This window comes from Urocitellus parryii, chromosome 6 (genome assembly GCF_045843805.1).
Source record: "Urocitellus parryii isolate mUroPar1 chromosome 6, mUroPar1.hap1, whole genome shotgun sequence".
NCBI lineage: Eukaryota > Metazoa > Chordata > Mammalia > Rodentia > Sciuridae > Urocitellus > Urocitellus parryii.
In genome coordinates this window covers 139,372,778-139,392,135 of record NC_135536.1, presented here as the reverse complement: position 1 = coordinate 139,392,135, position 19,358 = coordinate 139,372,778, and the positions used below count along the sequence as shown (strand labels likewise).

The 19,358-nt window shown below is 41.8% G+C and overlaps 1 protein-coding gene across 1 annotated transcript in view; it reads right to left on the bottom strand.

The window, feature by feature from the left end:
- Positions 1-11,749: 11,749 nt before the first annotated feature.
- Slco3a1 (solute carrier organic anion transporter family member 3A1) overlaps positions 11,750-19,358 on the bottom strand; it is a 297,126-nt gene continuing 289,517 nt past the window's right edge. The window contains exon 11 of the mRNA XM_026394053.2: positions 11,750-12,410. Coding sequence (XP_026249838.1) covers positions 12,328-12,410 — 83 coding nt within the window. The 3' untranslated portion in view covers positions 11,750-12,327. The remainder of the gene's footprint in view (positions 12,411-19,358) is intronic.

Genomic DNA, 19,358 nt, shown 5'->3' with positions numbered 1-19,358 from the left:
TATATTGATTAGTGGTGTTTTTCTGATACTACTTGGTTTTTATGCTGTTCTTCCTCACTCCCACCTTTCACCACCACCACCATTTTTTATCTTTTAATAATGAAAATCAAACCTCTGGGTGGGTGGCCAACCAGGGGACATGTCTGTCCCAAATGTCGTATATCTGTGAATCTGAATCACATGGGTATCCTATGCCCAGTAGAGCCCATAGGTGAGAAGCATATTGGTTTATGTGAATGGTGTGTTGACCCAGCCATACAGCAAGAAAGTTTCCCATGAAGAGCCTAAAGAGCTTTACCCCTAGAACCTGTCATTCCCATCCATCACCATCATTTTTCCAAAACTAAAAGGAGAGGCTGGCGCCCTCTAGTGGAGATAAATGTCACACAGGTCAGGGCTTGGACCCTAGCTCTACTCACATTTAGGAGAGACATATAAAATAGTTGTCCCTTCCTTATACAAATGTTGGAATAAATGTAAAACACCTATAACAGTAGCTGACACATAATTGAGACTCAATAAATAATAGTTGCTAGTTTTACTCCTCACTGCCCTCTGGGGTATCTGCATTTTCAGGGTTGAGCAGTAAGAGGGAGGAGCAACAGTGGTGGCTCCCTGCACCACAGGTCTCTTGATCTTGCCATCTGTTGTAAGGAGGAGTTGTCCTGTTTAATTTGTGAAAACTGCCTCATACCTCAGGCTGCACCTGGTTTACTCTGGTGGGCATTGTAGCTTTTCTCAGATGGGAGTATGGTTCCCTGTGAACCAGGAGCAATCCTTGGTGTCTGCCTTTAAAAACAAAAACAATATCCTTTAAACCTCTTCTCAGAAGAGTTACAAACAATAAGGCTAGGATACAATACCCCAGATCCATCTAACATAAGGTTCTGGCTTATGTCTAGAGGGAACTCTGAGAAGGGAGAACAGTCTCCCAGGGCCTGAATGCTCAAGGTGAGGTAACCTTAATCCTGGTGAATGGGTCTCAGTAGTCATGGGAGAAAAGACTGTTGACTTGGCTATTCTCAAAGAGTGGCCCATTCTGCAATTTGTGCTGAACAGATTCATAGGGGATGACACGTAATTCAGAGGATACTCAGTGTCCTGGGAGAACATAGATCTTTGAAAGAGGTAGGCAGAAACTGGATCACAGGGTAGGAGGAATCACACTGCAGCCAGAAATGGGTCCTGACTAGAGTTCAGGATATGCCTGAATTTGGAGCAGAGCCTTCAATTGTTGCTGAGGAGATGATGGTCTCCCAGCCAGATGATAACTATGTTGAATCTGGTTGGCTGAGGAGCATGCATTCCTCATTTTAGAGCTCAGAGAAGACCCCAAACATCCATAAGACCCTGTTCTCACTGTCTTCCCTGACTTAAGGACTATGGCCAGTTATCTCTTGGAAGGATGGAAGTGATACAATGTCCATTATTTTTTCAGATACTGTAAAATCTTAGATGACTCCCAGGCCCATGCAATCCAACCTACCTAAGAATAAAATGTTGGAAACAATGGTGCTAGTTTCTGGTCCTGTTCCATGTCTGCACCTCAGATGATGAAATGCTTCCTGATTTGATTGCAAAGACAAAAGTAGTGTGGTAAAAGGAAAACTTTTAATCTTGAAGGAAATTATACAAGTTTTTAATTCCAGCCCTGCCATTTACTAGCAGTAAGCTAGTGGCTTACTTGAGTAAGCCACTTACCCACTGGAATTCTGGTTATTTCTCTGTATTGGTAAAGAAAGAAGATCATAACTGATAGTGGGAAAATGTTGGGAATTCTAAAGTTCTATCTAGACATGAAGGGTAATGGGTCCAGAGTGGCTCATCTGAATTAGGCTCAAGGGAGATAGACAGTAACAAGATATATTCAGTTCTTTCTCTTGTAATCTTAGCAGAGATCTGGTCAATCACAAACAATGATAATGGTTAAAGTAGCTCTGGGTGCCAAAACCTCCCTCTAGCTGTGTTTTTTACCTTTTTAGATTATCAGTATTCCACTTAATGCAATTAAAAATACTTAATATACTTTTACATGTATAAGATGTTAAGTCCTGCCAGGGTTATAGGATAAAAGGAGATAGATACTATCTATAAAGAACATATCCCAATAGAGGAAATATATGGACCTAAATATGATTAGTATAGAATATAAGTGCTGTGAGAACAAAGATTCATTGGATCTAGGAGGTAAACTCACTCCTGGAAAATCTGCAGAAGGTAGAACCAGTGGATAGTCCACTGTCTCATGGCTGAGCTTATTGGTGCATCAGGACTTCCTTAGCTCAGCTTCTGCCTATAGATTCCCAGAGGAAAGGTTGAAAATTAGTGTCATTATGCAGATAACTGGAATGGGTCAGACATCCAATAGGAACTATTATGTGAACAAGGCATTGAGCAGTTGGCAAAAAGTTGACCTTAATAAGATATCCTAGAGAGCACCATGATCCTCTACAATATGGTAGTGTCTCCTTGTCTGTATGTTCATGCTCTGTGATTTCAGTTACCTTCAGTAACTGTTTGAAAATATTAAATGGAGAATTCTAGATGTAAATAATTCATAAGTTTTAAATTGTGCCCAATTCTGAGCAACATGATGAAATTTTGCACTACCCTGCCTGGGAGGTGAATCATCCTTTGTCCAACGTATCCACATTGTATATGCTGCCTGCCCAAATAATCACTTAATAGCCATTTTAGTAGCTATCAAATTGACAGTATGTCACAGTATTGTAGGACTTGTGCTTAAATAAACTTTATTTTACTTAATGGCCCCAAAGCTCAAGAATAGTGATGCTGGCAATTCAATTATATAAGAAAGAGAGGCTGTAAAGTGCTTTCTTTAAGTGAAAAGGTAGAAGTTTATCATAAGTTTGTATATGTAGTATCTATAGTGCTAAGTATCATCTACAGTTTCAGGCATCCACTAGGGGTTTTACAATGTGTACCTCAAGAATGGGAAACTACTATAATTGCACCAGATATTGAAGAATGGATGAAATGTAAGCTAGGGGAGGTAGAAAGATTATGGCAGGGATGTTAGGTAGGAGGAAATGAGGTTGTGTGACCATAAATGCTCTGTGCAGGTCACAATGGGGGAAAGATTGAGGTAGCTAGATATTTGGCCCCCGATACCCAGGGATCCCTGAAAACCAGAATCCTGTCATGCTGTGGTATCCTCCTTCCTCTGAATCCATTCAGATGAATGTTGAGAAATTCCATTTGTGGATCACATTGCATGAGCATTTTCAATTTCATAGTGCCACATTTTCTTCTGGTTTGACTGTACCAATTTACACTACAGCATTTGCCGTACGCCAAAATATTAGATGAAAATAGGCAGATAAAAAGTGGTCTTTATTATTTTTTATTTGTATTTCCCTGATGCTTAGTGAGTTTGAATACTTGGAGGACATCTGTGGCTTCTCTTTTGTAAACTGCCTGTTGGAATCATCTGCAGAGTTTCCCATCAGGTTTGCAGAGATGATGAGCGAGGACTGCAGCCCCTGGAGTTGCATGCTACGCTACGGCAGCTCGCGCTGTTTCTCTTTTCCCTGTTGATGTGTAGGGATTCTTTATGTCGTCTGACAGTAATTGTTGTTTATAGATATTTCACATATTCTCTCTTCATAGATGTTGTTTTGGATTGTACAGGTATTTTAACTTTGAAATTGTCAAATCTACCTATCCTTTTTATTTGTGAACTTTTTTTATTTGGGGAATTTTATAGAAAATACCCAAATCATCAATGTATTCCCCTGTTTTTCTGAAATCTTTATAGTTTTAAAAAATTTATGTCTATGTAAACCACATAGGATTTGTGTTTTTCCATAGGTGAGCAGTAATGAATCAAATTTGTTTCCAAATTGCCTCCCCAAACCTTTAGTTTAATACCCAATGTTTTTCCAATAATTTGCAAAGTTTTCTTTTAATTAGTATATTTCAAGTCCCCATATATCAATGTCTGTTTACGGATGCAATATCTGAGGCTAGTCCTGTGTGAATGCCCCACATTTTTTTAAGTACTAGAGCTTTATTAACATGTTGATTTTTGAAAAGGCCTCTCCTCGTTCATTGCTCCTTTCTATATGATTTTCAGAATTGCCATGGCCATGCTTGAGAACTCATATTTGAAATTTGCAATTGGTTTGTGAATTTCGATAGAAATTTCTGTTGAGATTGTCTTGAGGATTGTATTGACATTACAGTTTCCTTGGGGGAGAAATCACCTTTACCAGTATTTGAGGCATCCAGACTAGGGATATGATAATTGTTATGGTTTGGAAACATGCTGTCCCCTCAGAATTCATGTGTGAAACAATGCCAGAAACTTCAAAGGTGAAATGATTAGATCATGAGCTCATTAACCTCTCAGTGGTTTAATTTACCTACATGGATTAACTGGGTGGTAACTGTGGCCAGAGAGGGTATGGCTGGAGGAAGTAAGTCACTGGGGGTGTGCCTTTAGGATACATACGTGGTCCCTGGTGAGCAGAGCTGTCTCTCTACTTCCTGTTACCATATCCTAAGCTGCTTTCCTCCACCCCACCCTTACCATGATGATTTACCTAAGTTCCGGCTTAGAGTTATGGATGCCTTACAGCCATTTTTGTCTGGTGCCTGCCCAATGAGAGAAAGCTGACTAAAACAGAAATAGTCACTATTTTTCAAGTTATTACTTTTGTCATTAGGGATAGTTTTAGTTGTTTTTTTTTTAAATGCATGGGTTTATAAGCAGGCATTTTTAGGTTGTATGTTAGTAGACCCGTTTTGGTTATATGTTCTATCATGAATGAGATGGCATGACAGTTGCGATTGTTACTAAGTGTGAAATCATATTAGTTTAAGCAATGCAAAAAAAAACAAAAACAAAACAAAACAAAAAGTGTGAAATCAAAACCTTTCTAAATGAACTGGGCTGGGTATGGCCTTTACATAGCTATGAGTTTGCATTTTGTTGAGAAATTTGAAAGCTAAGAAGGTAGGAAATTTATATTCATGATATTCAGCAACAGAAATTTGTCTATACCTACTATGTCTCGGAGAGGATATGCAGATTTGTGCAAAGAAGGACACAATCACATAGGCAGAGAAGTGGGGAGCACTGCTTCATCCCACTGATTTATGCACACTACTGCCAGTGGTCTGAAGACCAAGATCTTGTCCCTAGAAAAGATATTTTTTAAAAAAAAGAAGAAAAAAAGACAATCTTTCTAATGAAGTTTCTGTTTCAGATAAATATTTAGAAAGATTATTATTAAATAGTCTTCCAAAGATAGTAGCAATCTGGGCATGCTTCATATTTAGCCTAATTGGGTGAGATAGTTAACAAATGCAGTTTATTTGAAGAGCACATTACAATGCAGCTTTAAATTCCCAAAACTAACCATGGCCTAAACTCTTAAGAGCATGTCAAATGCAGTGGATATTAAATGCACCCATTTTTACTTGGACAATAGCTTTGGTGGAAATTTCTTTTTCCTGTGTGAAAATGTGGAAGTGATTGAAATGCTCTTTTAAGCCAGTAACAGCTTGTGGTCCTCTCTGGAGCCATCTGGGGACAGATGGTTTTATTTCCTTCCCTTTGTGACAGGAGCAAAGTGAGAGCAACTGGAAAGGACACCTTTCCTCTCCGGATTTTTTTCTGGTGGTAAAATAAAGTTTTCTGACTTTCTTATCTCTACCTCACAGAAGTATTTCAAGCACCTAAGTAGTATACAGTGTAGACTGCCACCAAACTCATAAATGAAGAGCTGCGTAAGAATTCATGTAACAGGTACCAATTATCTTGAGGCTTTTGGAGTGATAAACAGTAGACACGGATTTAGAAACGGAACCTCAGACCCACGTTTATAACTGTAAGAACAATTAGAGTGTTGGAAATCCCCGAAAGGAAAAAGAAAAATCGTTTATTACTTAGGCTTCATAAACTTTGACCCCACTAATCACTACTACTCTGTTGTAATTTTATGAGAAATTAATAGGGAATTTATAAAATCAACTTCTAACACTTTTTTTAAATGCCAAGCCTGCATATGATTATTATATTCTTGGAAAGTGTAAAGGCAGAAAAGTATCTAGATTTGTTTAGATGCAATTTATATCACAGTCTTTGCATACTGTTTGAAACAAAATTATCAAACCAGGAAATATGTAATAAAAATAAAAAATTTGCTAAACTGTTTTTAGCACAAAATACTATGACTGTTATGTATCTATACAAAGATCAAGAGGATTTGTGACTGTGTGGTTTGTAAAACCCTCAGACTTAAACTTTATCAGAGGTATATGGTGTTTCTAAGAGTTGGATGCATGCTGTTTTTGGGAAAAGAGTTAATATATAATTTGAATTCAGAGTACAAGCTTCCAAAAATATGATCCAGCTTGGAGAAGCATTTCTGAAATACCTCTGGGGAATAAATTCCTTTTATTAATCCAATCAACCATTGGATGTCATTCTTCCAATTTAATTATGTTTATCTGCCAATGGGTGACTCTGCTTCTTATGCATGTAATTTCAGTGGGTGCAAATGGTGATGGCAAATAATTGTCCTCAGGGAGATAATTGCTGTTATAATTATTTACCCATGCACGTTAGCTCTGTTTAAAAAAAAAAAATCTAACTCTGTCAGGTGATCTGGAAACATGAGCAAATGTGATTTCTATGTACTCAAGTGGAAGAAGAGCTCTTTTTTTGTCTTGATCATTTTCTAGGTGCTAGGCATAGTGTTAAGCGTTAATACGTATTCTCCCGGGAAATCCCACAATCTCCCTAGAGAGTGGCCATGATGACCTTCACCTACTGATGACCAAACTGTGGCCATATAGAAGGCCAGCTCAGGCCAATAGGCTGCTCTGATGGGATTCTTGTTTTACAGGATGCTTTCGAGGATGCGCTGAGGAGATAGCTTTATAAAAACTTATTCTGGTGCCTGGTCTATGGGTATATTATCCTAGGACAATTTACTTCTGTGTTTTCCCAAAACTCCTTCTGGTGGGCAGGGCAAAGCATCACACATATAGCCTCAATGACAGGTTTGTCCTCTGAGTCCTTTGGGTACCCCATCTCCATGAGAGGAGAGTGTTCTACCAGGTCACTCGAGGCCTCAGGGACCCGTCCCCTCTGCGATCCCATCTTGCTCATGTCTCTACCACTTACTGGGAGCACTTGGATGTGCAGGGTTCTTATGGGGGTCTTTTTATTACATGGAGATTTACTTTTCCTCAATCTATATTTTAAGTATCTTGGGTACAGGGTCTTCTTGGGTCACCCAATAGGATTTCAGAGGGTACAGGGTTCCATGCCAGGCCCTGGGTCAACACTTTTTGATGTAGTATAAAACCGAGGCAGAATGAATTACTTGAAAGTTGAAAGGAAGCATTCAGGCACAAGGCAAGTATTCATGATGTAAAATTAGGAGATTCCCTTTACGAGGCTGTGTCCCCCAACCCTGTAGTCTGTTGACTGACCTTCCTCTTTTGATTAAATTAGTATAATGTGGTATGGCATGCTGGGAGAGATTTTATGAGCATTTCCACTTTCAGAAAACCAGCACTACCGACTCCCTCCTCCTATCCTCTGTTCTGATCCCAAATCTACACCAAGGGCTGGAGAAAGGTGTAAGATGTCACCACCTTTTGCTGCGGGGGGCGGGGGGGTGGGAATGCTCATGAAGAGAGGCATTGTCTGGTTTCCCTCCCCCCAGCTGAGGGAAGGGGTCCCCAAAGCAGTTGCTGGTCAAGTTGGAGGATGTACATGCTGGTGGCCTGTCCTCCCAGCCCTCGGGCCTGCTGACTTGTCCTGTCCCTCTTGGAACAGCACAGGGAAAGGTGTGGGGAATGGAGGAGGGAGGCAAGGACAGCCTTGGACAGGATCTTGACATGCAGGTAGAAATGGCCCTACTCAGAATTCTTTCCTACTTGCTGGAAGTCACGGTGAGACAAGATTGGAGCTGTGGGGTTTCCAGGGACCCATTTCGGGGGAAGCAGGTGATGATGGCAGTGGCATGAAGCCCAGGGCTGGATCACTGAGAGCTGAGTTTGGAGCTTCCTCTCAAACAGGAGTCCCAGAGCTGAAGCCAGTTCCTTGAGATCAGATCCTTCTTCAGCCTGTATGACCCCACACCAGTGCTTTGAGAAAGAGCTACATCTGTACTTTGGCCAGTGAGAGCACCAAGCTTTGCCACAGGCCATCCAGTAAGCAAACCTTCCTTATCCAGATGTGAGTTTGAATAGGGGAGAGGCAGGGGATGGGAGAGAGCAAATCTCACTTCTTGGCTCCAAGCCCCTGGAGTCATAGGCCCCGCCTGCCCATGTAGAGACTGAATGGAGTATGGGGCTGAAGTTCTCAATCAGGATTGGATTTTAAGAAGTGGGGAAACTTATATATTATAGTGATTCAGTAAGAAGTCACTGAAAAATTAAGATGTTGACTGAGAAGGCATTAAGGGGGTAGTTCCTTGGCAGAGAAGAGGATTTCCAAGGAGCATAGTGGTAGCAAATGTTGGTGAACAGAAGCTGTTTTGTATTTATATGGCGAAGGATGAGAGTACTCAGTGAAACTTATTACTACTTCAGGGACTGACTTTGTGCTGTACACACAGGGAATTCTCACTTCTCTGCCAGGTGAGTTGTAACCTGTCTATTTCAAGCCACTGAAGACTAAGGTTGCACGTGAGATTTGACTTGCTAATCTGGCTAGGCTAGTTAGTAGCTGAACTAGGATGCAAACCTGTTATCTGCTCTTTCCACTAAGCCATCCAGTTCTCCTACAGCAGAGTCCAGGGCTTGGCAGAGAGAGAACCATCTGTGCTAACTCATTAAATCTTTAAACCTAACACACATTCATTTGAAATATGGAATAAAATTAAGCATGTCCCTAAAGGCTTGTATTCCTATGGCACATAGGGTGCCACGAAGGGGAGAATAGGAGGGTGAGGCCCAATAAATATTCATGAAATCCCCTCCACACCCCTGCATGGGTCTTCAGTTTCTACCATTTCTCCCCTGTTGCTGTATGGATGATTTTTGTTTTTCAAGATTGATCTGCTACAATGCCTTACAATGGTATGATCCTTCTAAAGTCCCATTTCCAGGCACAGAAATCTCATCTCCAATATCCTGCTTTGCAGAAATGCCTCCCTTTGTAACCTAGCCTTATAGTTGTGATGTCTCATCATCTGCATCAATCTTGAAGAGCTAGGTATTGATGATTTTAGGAAAATAGAAGAAACTACCATTTTCTTTGGACTGTTTTCCTTTTTTTTAAAAAACCTATTTTGAGCCCAAATTTTCCTATAAAAATATAGTTGGCTCAATTCTGAATTGAGTACTTTAAGTTCCCAAAGAATTTGAAGGGGAACATGGTGGGTGAGATAAGCATATGAGGTAAGAAAGGGATGAGCTACTAGGTAGAGGGTGTAAATCCTGGAGATGAAGTCTTCCACCTCCAGTCCATGAGAAGAGCTTCCAACTGTACTTGTGGTGGTAGAAAAGTCCTCAGAGACAGCATAGAAAGGCCTCATAGAAAGTTTCCTCTGGATAGCTACTTCAAGGGCCTGGGGCCATTTTCTATATTGTTGGTCTAAAGGAATTTGTGTACTCTCTCACCTGCATGTTTTAGGTTTTCTCATTTTGCTCCTTAATTTTCTTGTGAGGAGCAGAGAAGTGGGATTCTAGAAGCTCTCTAGTGGCCTCCCTTGGGAGTCCCGTAGGTACATGATCATATACTTCATAAATGAAACGTTACAACTCAGGAAGATTAAGATGCTTTTTGAAACCTTTCTCAGAAACAAGGCGGTCTCTGCCTTGTGCCTTAACTGTAGACATTTATTTTAAGTGTTCACAGAAGCAGCTCTATAACAGTAGTTCCATAAGGGAAAAAGAAAACAAACCAACTCTTTGAGAAATTATGTGTGTGTTTCTGAATCCACATTAGGGGCTGCAAAAAGAACTTGCTTTTACTCAGGTTGAACAGAATGCTTCTGTGCATGGCTAACCCTTCCACATAGACCAGAGAAGAGGTTAAATTGGGTTTTCAGCTCTAGATCAAGAGGTGTGTATGTGTAGTTCAAGACCGTGGTGGCCCTTGGTAGCTGATAGGACATTGGGAAGAGATGGCATTTGGGGTCTAATATAAGCCATCTGTTCTTCCTGACTTGGTTGAACAAACTGTGTGAACAGAGCTCTCATGGACTATTAACTGTATCAAAGGATGAATCTCTTGACTCCCCATAAGAAATAATATGTTTCTAAGAGGTTGAGATTAAATGGAGGGAGAGCAAGTTTTCTATAAATTGACCACCTTTATTAGGGAAAAAAGTAGCAAAGGAGAAGAAATTGAACTATAGATAAAAAAAAAAAAGTTTGAAATTTGGGACTGACCTCACTGATACCTTAAGCAATAGCTTTTCACTTCTTCCTCCTCCTGCCTCCATCTGAATTTCCAGTGCAGATGAAGCTTAGTTCCCGGGAGGAACCACTAACCACTTTTTCAGCTGCTTCAGCATCTTTTCACATCAGGACAGAGAATGTTGAAATTGCATTTTCTTGGGATTTTTATGCCGGAGAGAATAAATCATATTGCCTTGCAAAAAAAATAAACAATCACATAAATAACAGAACCAGGCTAAAAAGTAGCCTCCCAAGGTACCAACAGGCTGGTAATCAGGACTTAAAGGAGGTCAAGCACACTTTCCTGTCTTCCTTGAGTCTCAGATAATGCAGGAAGGAGGTAGATGCAGTCTTCATAGAATACAGGCTTGAGAAGCTCTGATTTTGAGTGAGTTAAACTGAAAAGACAGCCAGACTGTAGAGGGTGAGAAGTAGACTGGAAGTGGGTATGGAGATAGGGGGTCAGTTCCCATAAGTACATAAGTAGCAGAACATTCTAAGTCATTTGCCCATAAGACAAAGCACAGTCAGGAATCTGGAAGCATCCATCCCTGGAGCTATAGTCTGGTTGCACTGGAATAATGCATTGGAATCTCTAGATGCATGTTAGTGGCGCAGGGATATACTTGGCCAAACTGTCCATATGAGATCGGAACTAATACGGATATGAAAGTAAAGCCAGACAATGGAAAGGGGTCTGATGGGTATGAGAAGACTCCTGGAGCTCTGTCCATGGTGAGGCTTGTGGGTGGATCTGTGGACCCAGAAAAAGGGAAGCAGATGCCACAGTTGCTGAGGAATGGACCTAAAGTCAAAGCCCCATAGACTGCCGTGTCTGAAGCTAATTGTTCATTTGTGTGCAGAGTAGCCACTGAGCATCATGCACTATTACCAGGTAGTGGTGGTATCCAGAAATGTAGCAATTCACTGCCCTCCCAGGGTTTCCAGACAGTAGGAGATCAGAAAGAAAGTTACAGTCCTGTGAAAGGCCATTTACTGTACCACAGGAGCTACATCAGTGCTGTGAAGCACTGAATTCCAGCCAGAAGGTGAGGAAGCAATGAATAGTGACTCTGTGCTAGACACTGCTTCACATGCAATCTCAAGTCTTGTAGAAAGCAAGGGTTAATAGTCCCATTTTGCAGAGGATGAAACTAGGTCTCAGAGAACTCAGACCACTTAATCATCATCACACCAGTAACGAGTCCTGGGTGTGATAACAAGTACGATTAGAACCTGTGCTCTTTTGAATATCTCAAAGCCTATAAATATAGAGCACGCATAGCCAGAAGCATTCCTTAGGATCCTTCTACCCAAAGACACAAGAGAAAAGAGAAGAGATTATGGCATGAGACACAGGAAGAATTAAAATAGTGTTTTAATATAATTTTCAGCAAACGTACAGTATGTACTTTACATCACATATTTCTAAACTGCTCATCTGGAAAATATAAGCTGCAAAAATACAGTTACCACACTCAAAAATCTATTGAGTATGTGCTTTTTCCCATCTCTATTCTGTGAAACAGGGCCATTTATACCCTCTTCTATTAAAATTGGGCCTTGGCTTATTTCTTTGGAGCTATTGGAACCCTTGGACAGAGAAGAATTCCCAAGAGGGGGTTTTCTAAAGCATGTCAGCAAGTCATCCCTACAGAAGCCAGAGCAGGGATGGGTATAGGGGATTTGCACACCAGGTCCACATTGCTTTAGCAACCCAGAAAAAAATGCCTACTTCCAAGGGCTATTGGAGGGCTCTTGACCAGATGTCACCTCCTTAGTCCTTGTCACAGGCCTGCGCTTGGGGCCTCAAAGGACCACACACTGGATAATCCACATGGGGACCCTTGGGTTCTCGGGCAGGGCAGAGCACGCTAAGTCAGGCCCGCGAGGTCTGTGGGTGATGGTGGGCTGTTCTCTGCCGGAAGAGGACAGCCCTCAGCTTCTCACAAAGGAGTCTTCTGAAGGTGAGTGTGACTCGGGACAGGTTTTCTCGGTCTCAATGTCTTGGTACTCTGTGCCTAAAGGGGGGAGGAGGGAAGAAGAGCCAAGAGGAAAAGATATAGGTCTTTTCTGTGTTTCCTTTTTTTATTAGGCTTACATCATAGTATCATGGTTTCCCAGTGGAATGGAGGAGAGTAGGAAGATGAAGTGAAAAAGCATTGGTTCTGGCTCCACGCAAACCCCAGAGGGTGATTCCAAGTGCAAAGCCCTTTTCAAAGGCCAAGACTTTCTAAGAAGGATATTTACCTATGTGTCCATTCCAACACCTAAATTTGAGGTTCTTTTAAGGGGATAAACAAGTTGTATCTCAATCACTAACTTGTCTTAAGTCATCAATGGCAAACCTGGCTTCCCTCCTAGGACTCTCTGTCACTTTACATCTCTATTAAGGAGGAAGTTGGTGCCAGGAAAGACAACCTGACATCACAATGTCATGCTCCCTCCTCCAGCATCTGGGCCACTTTTTATTCCCCCATTCAGTCAAGGGTGGTTATCACAGGCTGAATGAAACAGTCTCACAGTCTCCTTACTGGAGCAAGGTTTCTAAACCTATCTGCCCTTCCAAAATAGATGTTGTGGCTTCATTTAAAAAGGTATTAAAAACCCAGCTCATCCCTGTGATGATCTTCAAACTATGCCAGTCTTATTGAATGTGACTTGCAGCTTTCCTGGCCAATGATAGCCACAGTGGGGCCACAGACGTCTCTGTTCATTTATTGTCCTTCTTAGACTTGGTGGTATAAAAGGTGACAGTTTAGAAATGTCACATTTTTACTTGGGATTTTGAAGCGGAGACTTGGCTTACAGAGGAAGGAGCCCATATGATCTGGGCAATTTGTAGCATCCTTGCTCAACTTTTGTAAAGCTCAAGTTCTTATGGTCCTGGGGGTTCTGCTGGAGGTCGCGTGGGTGGGGGGTTTGGAGAGGGTGGGACAGAAGTGAGAGCAATGGGGTGGGTTCTTATTGCATAGTGTAAAATAGAGGTTGATGATTGACTGGAAATCTTCTGATGTGGCTCAGGTTGAAGATGAAAGGAGTATTTTTAAAGGTTTCAATTATTAAAGTAAAAGTTTAAATTATCATTTTTTAAAAATTCCTGTGTCTATAGGTAAAATCTTGCTGAGGTTCTCATCTACAGCTCTTGGCTCATTTCTCTATGAAACTATAGACTCTGGTGGGTGGTCCCTTGTGGCAAGTGCTCCAGTGGCTTCATAGTGAGATCCACATTCTCACTTTGGTGGTTGTGTGACATACTGGAAAGGACAAGGGTTCAGGAATCAGGCTTGGTATTGGTTCCTGCTGACCTTTTTGACTAGTGAAACCTTGGAAAGTTTGGATTTGCTGAGTTTTAGTTTTCTGAATCTATAAAATGCAAAAAAAATTATACTTACCTCATAGGGCTGGTGTAAGAAGGCTGCTGGGAGCAATACCTGGGATCATGCATTCACAGCACCTGGCATGTGGGTAGGCCTCTTAGTAAACAAGAGCTCCCCAGCCCCTTCCCTCCTTTAAGGTGCTAGACTGGAGCACAGTTGGTTTCTAGTTGCATTCCTCTTGTAATTAAACTTCCCTACACTGCATGACTCCAATTCATTTTATAGCCTTAAATCAAATAGTCCTGCCAAACTCGCCTCTGTGAAAGCCATCTTCCATTAGGTTAACATGAATTTAAGGAAGATGTTAATGAAATGGCAAAACCCTCAACCTACAGAAAGCTAAACTCCAGAAAATTTGCTATGTTGTTCCATTTGCTCATAGAACATAATCATTTCCACCTTATGGAAAAAAAGATTTATGATCAACTCCTGATTGTTGACTCCAGTCATTATTTCAAAAACAGAGATGTCTAGACACTGTTCTGGGACTGTGCCTGGGACCTGGGAATAGAGCAAGACATATCTAATCAGTGAGTGGCTTCAGTGTGTCTGAAGCCCTGGGTTGGGCCTGAGCTCTCCAGACTGACGGTGTGTGCTGGATTCTCCACTGTGCTGATGACTGGCTCTGAGGAATACCTCCATGGCATCTCAGTGCTTTGAAAGTTCATTTCAGAATGCATGAGAATGGAGGAATCTCCTGTTACTTGTTACCTATCCATTTCAGGTAGAACATCTCACATAAATGGACCACTGGGATCCACTGGGTAAAGATCAGGTAACGAGGGAAAAGCAAATATCCCCAGAACACAGCTGCCATGATATCCTGCTTATTATATCAGGGGCATGTGAAAGAGAATGGCACCTCCTAGTCCATTCCGTCCAAAGACCAAATGTCCCTGAATTCAAGCAGTCCCTAAATGTGAGGAGGGTCCCCCAAATCTTGCCTGGGAGGGAAGGAATACCCCAGTGGTTCAGAATGTGGGCTTTGGACTCATAGATCTGGGTTTGAATCCCAGCTCTGCTTGTGACCTTCAGCAAATTCTGGATCATGCAAGCCTCATTTTCCTCCCCTGTAAAATAAAGCTAATAATGGTTCCTGTCTCACAGGGTTATGGTTTAGATTAAATGAGGTAATACATGAAATAAGTTCAGCCTGGCAGCTAGTCAGAGTTAAGTGCTTGACAAATGTTAGCCGAAATGATTATTAGCTATTATTAGTACTTGCTGATTATTCTACCTGGCAGATCTATTAGCTTTGGAGTGCCTGTATTATGTGTTGCTGGAGAGGAGGGAGAGATTTGAAGTTCTATCCAGAATCTGATTCATTCTTCTTTTCCTAGTCCCTATATGTCTCCTTCAGGTATCCATTTCCATCATTTAAGTTAAAGAAGTGATTACTTTAGGTGAACTATCAAGTGTCAGAGCTCGAATGACACCATAGGTTATACAGTTTATTTTCTCCATGATATTCAGGAGAAAAATAAGGTTGCCTTCAATAAACTCTGACAACAAAGGGATACTTACCACCTTCTTGGAAATAAATGAGAAGCCTTAATCTCATTCTCGGGGCTGGGAACATTAGGGTTGATGAACACTTACTCCAGGACCCTTTGTGACAGTGCTATGACAGAGTTTTGGGTATGAGGATCTGTCTTACCTATGCTGAGCTGTTAATGCCCCCTAGACATGCAGTGGTGCTCAGCATGTGCTCCAGACAGAGATTGGCACACTATAGCCCTCCCTCCAGTCACGGGCTTTGTAAATAAAGCTTTATTGGAACACAGCCCACTCATTTGTTTACCCGTTGTCTGCTGATCTTAGGCTAAAACAACAGGGTTAAGTAGTAGTGATGGAGACTGGATGACCTATTACACCTGTGTGTACGACCTGGCCCTTTGTAGAAATGGCACGTGGGCTTGCTCTGCTGGCCCCCTTTAAGGGTGGTCCTTGTCCTCCCACCATCCTCCAGGCAGACACCTGCTGCTCTTTAGTTCTTAGTTCCTAGACCACCCATTCTCTGAAGTCTTCCTGATGCTTGGAACCACAAAGAAACAGCTCTCATTCCCAGACAGACCCCGGTGCTTAACATATTTCACTGCCTTTGTTAGTGTCTAGATCTGTTTCAGCTCCTTGAACTGTGAGCTCCCATAGGGCAGAGGCCACGTCCAGAGGCTGCCACATTGCCAAAATTTAAAACAGGAATGAGTGAATAAATACATGCTTAGAATATGGTACTCATTTCAGTGCACCCTCATGTGAAATCAACTCTGCATAGAAAAATCCTGCCACCACATTGATGGCCTTTGAGAAGTAGGAGTTCTTGCCCCTGTCTCTAAGGCAGCCAGGTTCCTGAGGCATAGCTTGTCTTTGTTTTGCTGAGCTTCCAACTTTAGGTTGTTTAATCCATGCTTTCCCTGCCATGATGCCCAAGGACTCTGGGAAGGGAGCCGGGGCTGGGTGCCTGTGGAGTCAGTGTAGGTTTCAGATGTTGTTCTAGGCAAAAATCCCTAGAAGACATCTTCCGTACATGTGCCACCAGGATTCTTCCAATTTACTCTGGATCAACAATAATACCCTAGAGGAACTGGGGTCCATAGGCTGTCATTTGGGGCTAACTGATCTAAGAAATTAAGTCCTTGAAGCTGTTCAGAGAGGTGGGGTTGGGTATGATTTGGGTGAGTCAGGTATAACAAAGGGGGAAGGGCAGAAAAAAAAAGTTTATTATTTGAAATCTCAAAACTGATTTCCTGAGCCAAATCTAATTTCATGAATGCCCTATCTTGGAAAAGTTGGTGCCCCTTAGTGTTTTGACCTGGATTCTATCCTATAGGTTAGAGGACAGTAGCCTGAGCACAGAGAGGCAGTCAAGCCCTTACTATTTGTTACTTTCCCTAACTTCTGGCCAGATATTTGGTTCTCCCAAGATAGCAACATATAATCAGGTCAGAATAGCAAAAGGTAGCAAGGGTTCTCCATCTGTTGGACCAAAAACCTGATTTTCTGGGTTTCTCCACTCATCTGAACCAAAGTAAGCCAACAATAATAGAACACGATATCAATCTAGCAAACAGAAACAGCAGCTGATCCTGTCCTGATCCTGGTCTTGACTGCATGGTCAGCCCTGTTGATTTCTGCATATTGACCTTTATTGTTTAACACTGCTGGGTGGTATTTTCAGTACTCCACGTGATTAGAACAGACACCTTGGGGCTGGCAGGACTGACTGGGTGGAAAAGAAATCACACTTGCCAGGACCTAAAGCAGCATGCAGCAAAAAGCCAGCGGGGCAGGCTGCCGGCAGCCAACAGTTCCCTTGCCTCAGAGGATTTCTCTGTGAGTACATAGAAACTTCTATTTTACACGTTCCTCAAGGAATGGCCACCTCTGGAATGTATGGGAGATCAATACTAAGTAGCCTCAGCAGAATCTTATCCCTGAGAAAATCCCTCTTGTTGAGTGTGGCTGTCACTTCAGGACCAGCTGGCTGCCCTTGTGTAGAAACTCCTTAAGGGGACTGTGAGAGGAGGATTTTCTTGGTCCTTTATCAGCATGCAGTGGCCTTTTGTAGTGGTAGAGTCCCCCAGGGTGCCTGGAGCCTCAGGGTTTTCATTGGTGGAGATGGGAAGAGAGAAGCCAAGCTACAGGTCATCCAGTAGCACACAGCCTCAGCAGAAGGAAGACAGCAAACCCATTCCTCCAGGGAAGGACACTGCCCAAAACTGTGTTTACCTCCAATGGAGAAACGACATTGGTTTTAAAAACAAACTTTCTTGGTCTGCATGTAGGAGTTAATAAAGATCTGTCAAGAGCTGCAAGCCTCCTTTTCATTGATCTTGGGCAAGTTCAACCAAGATGGTAGAGGAGTTTGTAGTGAGTGAGCGAGCGAGAGGACTCAGCATTTACTTTCTAGATTTATTCCACCCCTTCCATTTTTGCTCTCTGTTAAGTCCAAGGCAGATCTTATTAGGGCATCTTTGCGTCAAAATAACACTCAAAAACAGACACGACCAAGAGGCTAGATTTAGCCTTGGATGGTTCTTTATAGCATAAAAGGAAAATTAAAACTAGACTGAATTTTAAAAGGTGATATTGGACACACTTGAAAGCAATTTTGCCACAGGGGACTTTCAATTGATATTCAATTGTTGCTGAAACTGAGCCCTGGAGTTGGTTTCCTTTGTTATCCTAACATCTCTTCCCATTCCTTGTAAAAGTTTAGGGGAAAGAAAAAAAATCCAAGAAGCAAAGCATTTAGGAAATTTTTGTTTGTTTTTCAAAGTGAATAGTCCCATGAAACACACACCAGGGTCACAGGGCTCAGCATATGCGTACTGGGTTGAGAGGAACACAACAGTATAGGGGAAGGCAGTGACCTATTAGCAGTGTGTTTTCAAAACCAAACCAAAACCTGTACAGAAGGTGACCGAGGCCTTAAGAGTGACAAAGCATCTATTTTATATGAACCAGTTGGTGAATTTTACTAATTAATTTACTGATGAGCTTCCCATGTTCATGAACAAGGACAGCCTAACACTCCAGAACACAGGCCAATATTTTGGAAGCCTCCTGCCCGAGGTGGCCAATCACACTTGCCCTGCACCATGACAGTGACACAGCTTCCCTTCTGATTGTCTTTACTTGATGCTTTCTCTGGTTTTGTGCTGTCAGTCAGACCTCCCCATTTACAGTATTTGTAAAAAATTTGGCCCAACACCCCTCACCCTTTTCTTGCCTTGTGGGTAAACTATAAATAGGTGTTTGAGGTGAAAAAGCAAACTAACCAACTCAACTTTGGGATCTTTTCGGGTCCATGAAGAAGCATGGGACCCTTTGTTGTGCATGTGCTGTGCTCACCAATGCTCTGTCTCCTTATGGAAATGGTCATACAGGCTTAGTGGGCTGATTGCAAGAGGTTCCCCAAATAATGACAAGGTCATTCTCTGTTTGAGAGTCAGCCACTTTCAAAACACACACAAAGACCTCTTAGTTCAAGATTGGCCCTGGAACTGCTATTGACATTTCCATGCACTGGACATGTGATGGCTTCTCAGAGCTTGTGGTCTATTATCACAGATGCCACCGCCTGCTCAACAGCTTGTGTTGGGGAGCTGCACTTTCTCTCTCCTGTCCCCAGAAGCATCACACATACACACAAAAAAAAACCCACATTGAAGTGTGTCTTCTCTACAGGCTGAAAAGAACGCCTCTTGGAATGTGAAGTTTGAATATAAAAGGGCTTCCCATGACAGTGATCACTGAATCATGGGAAATAAAGCCAGAAGGCAAATTTGCAATTCATCACATTATCCCCTGTTGTCTCAAATGTGATTCTTTTAAAGGCAGGCTGCATTATACACCCTTTTTGAAGCATTTTTTTTCCTTGTAATACATTGTATATTCTTGTTTTTTTTTTCAGAATATCTAAGTGAAAATAAAATGATAAAAATTACAATAGATTAATTGCATCCCTTGAATCACATTATATTTTTGGTGCATTAAAAAAATGAGAAAAGTAAAAGCAACCAGCATAATAAATCCGATCTATAGAACTGTGTTAGTGACTGAAGGGTTAACACAGGTTTTAGAAGT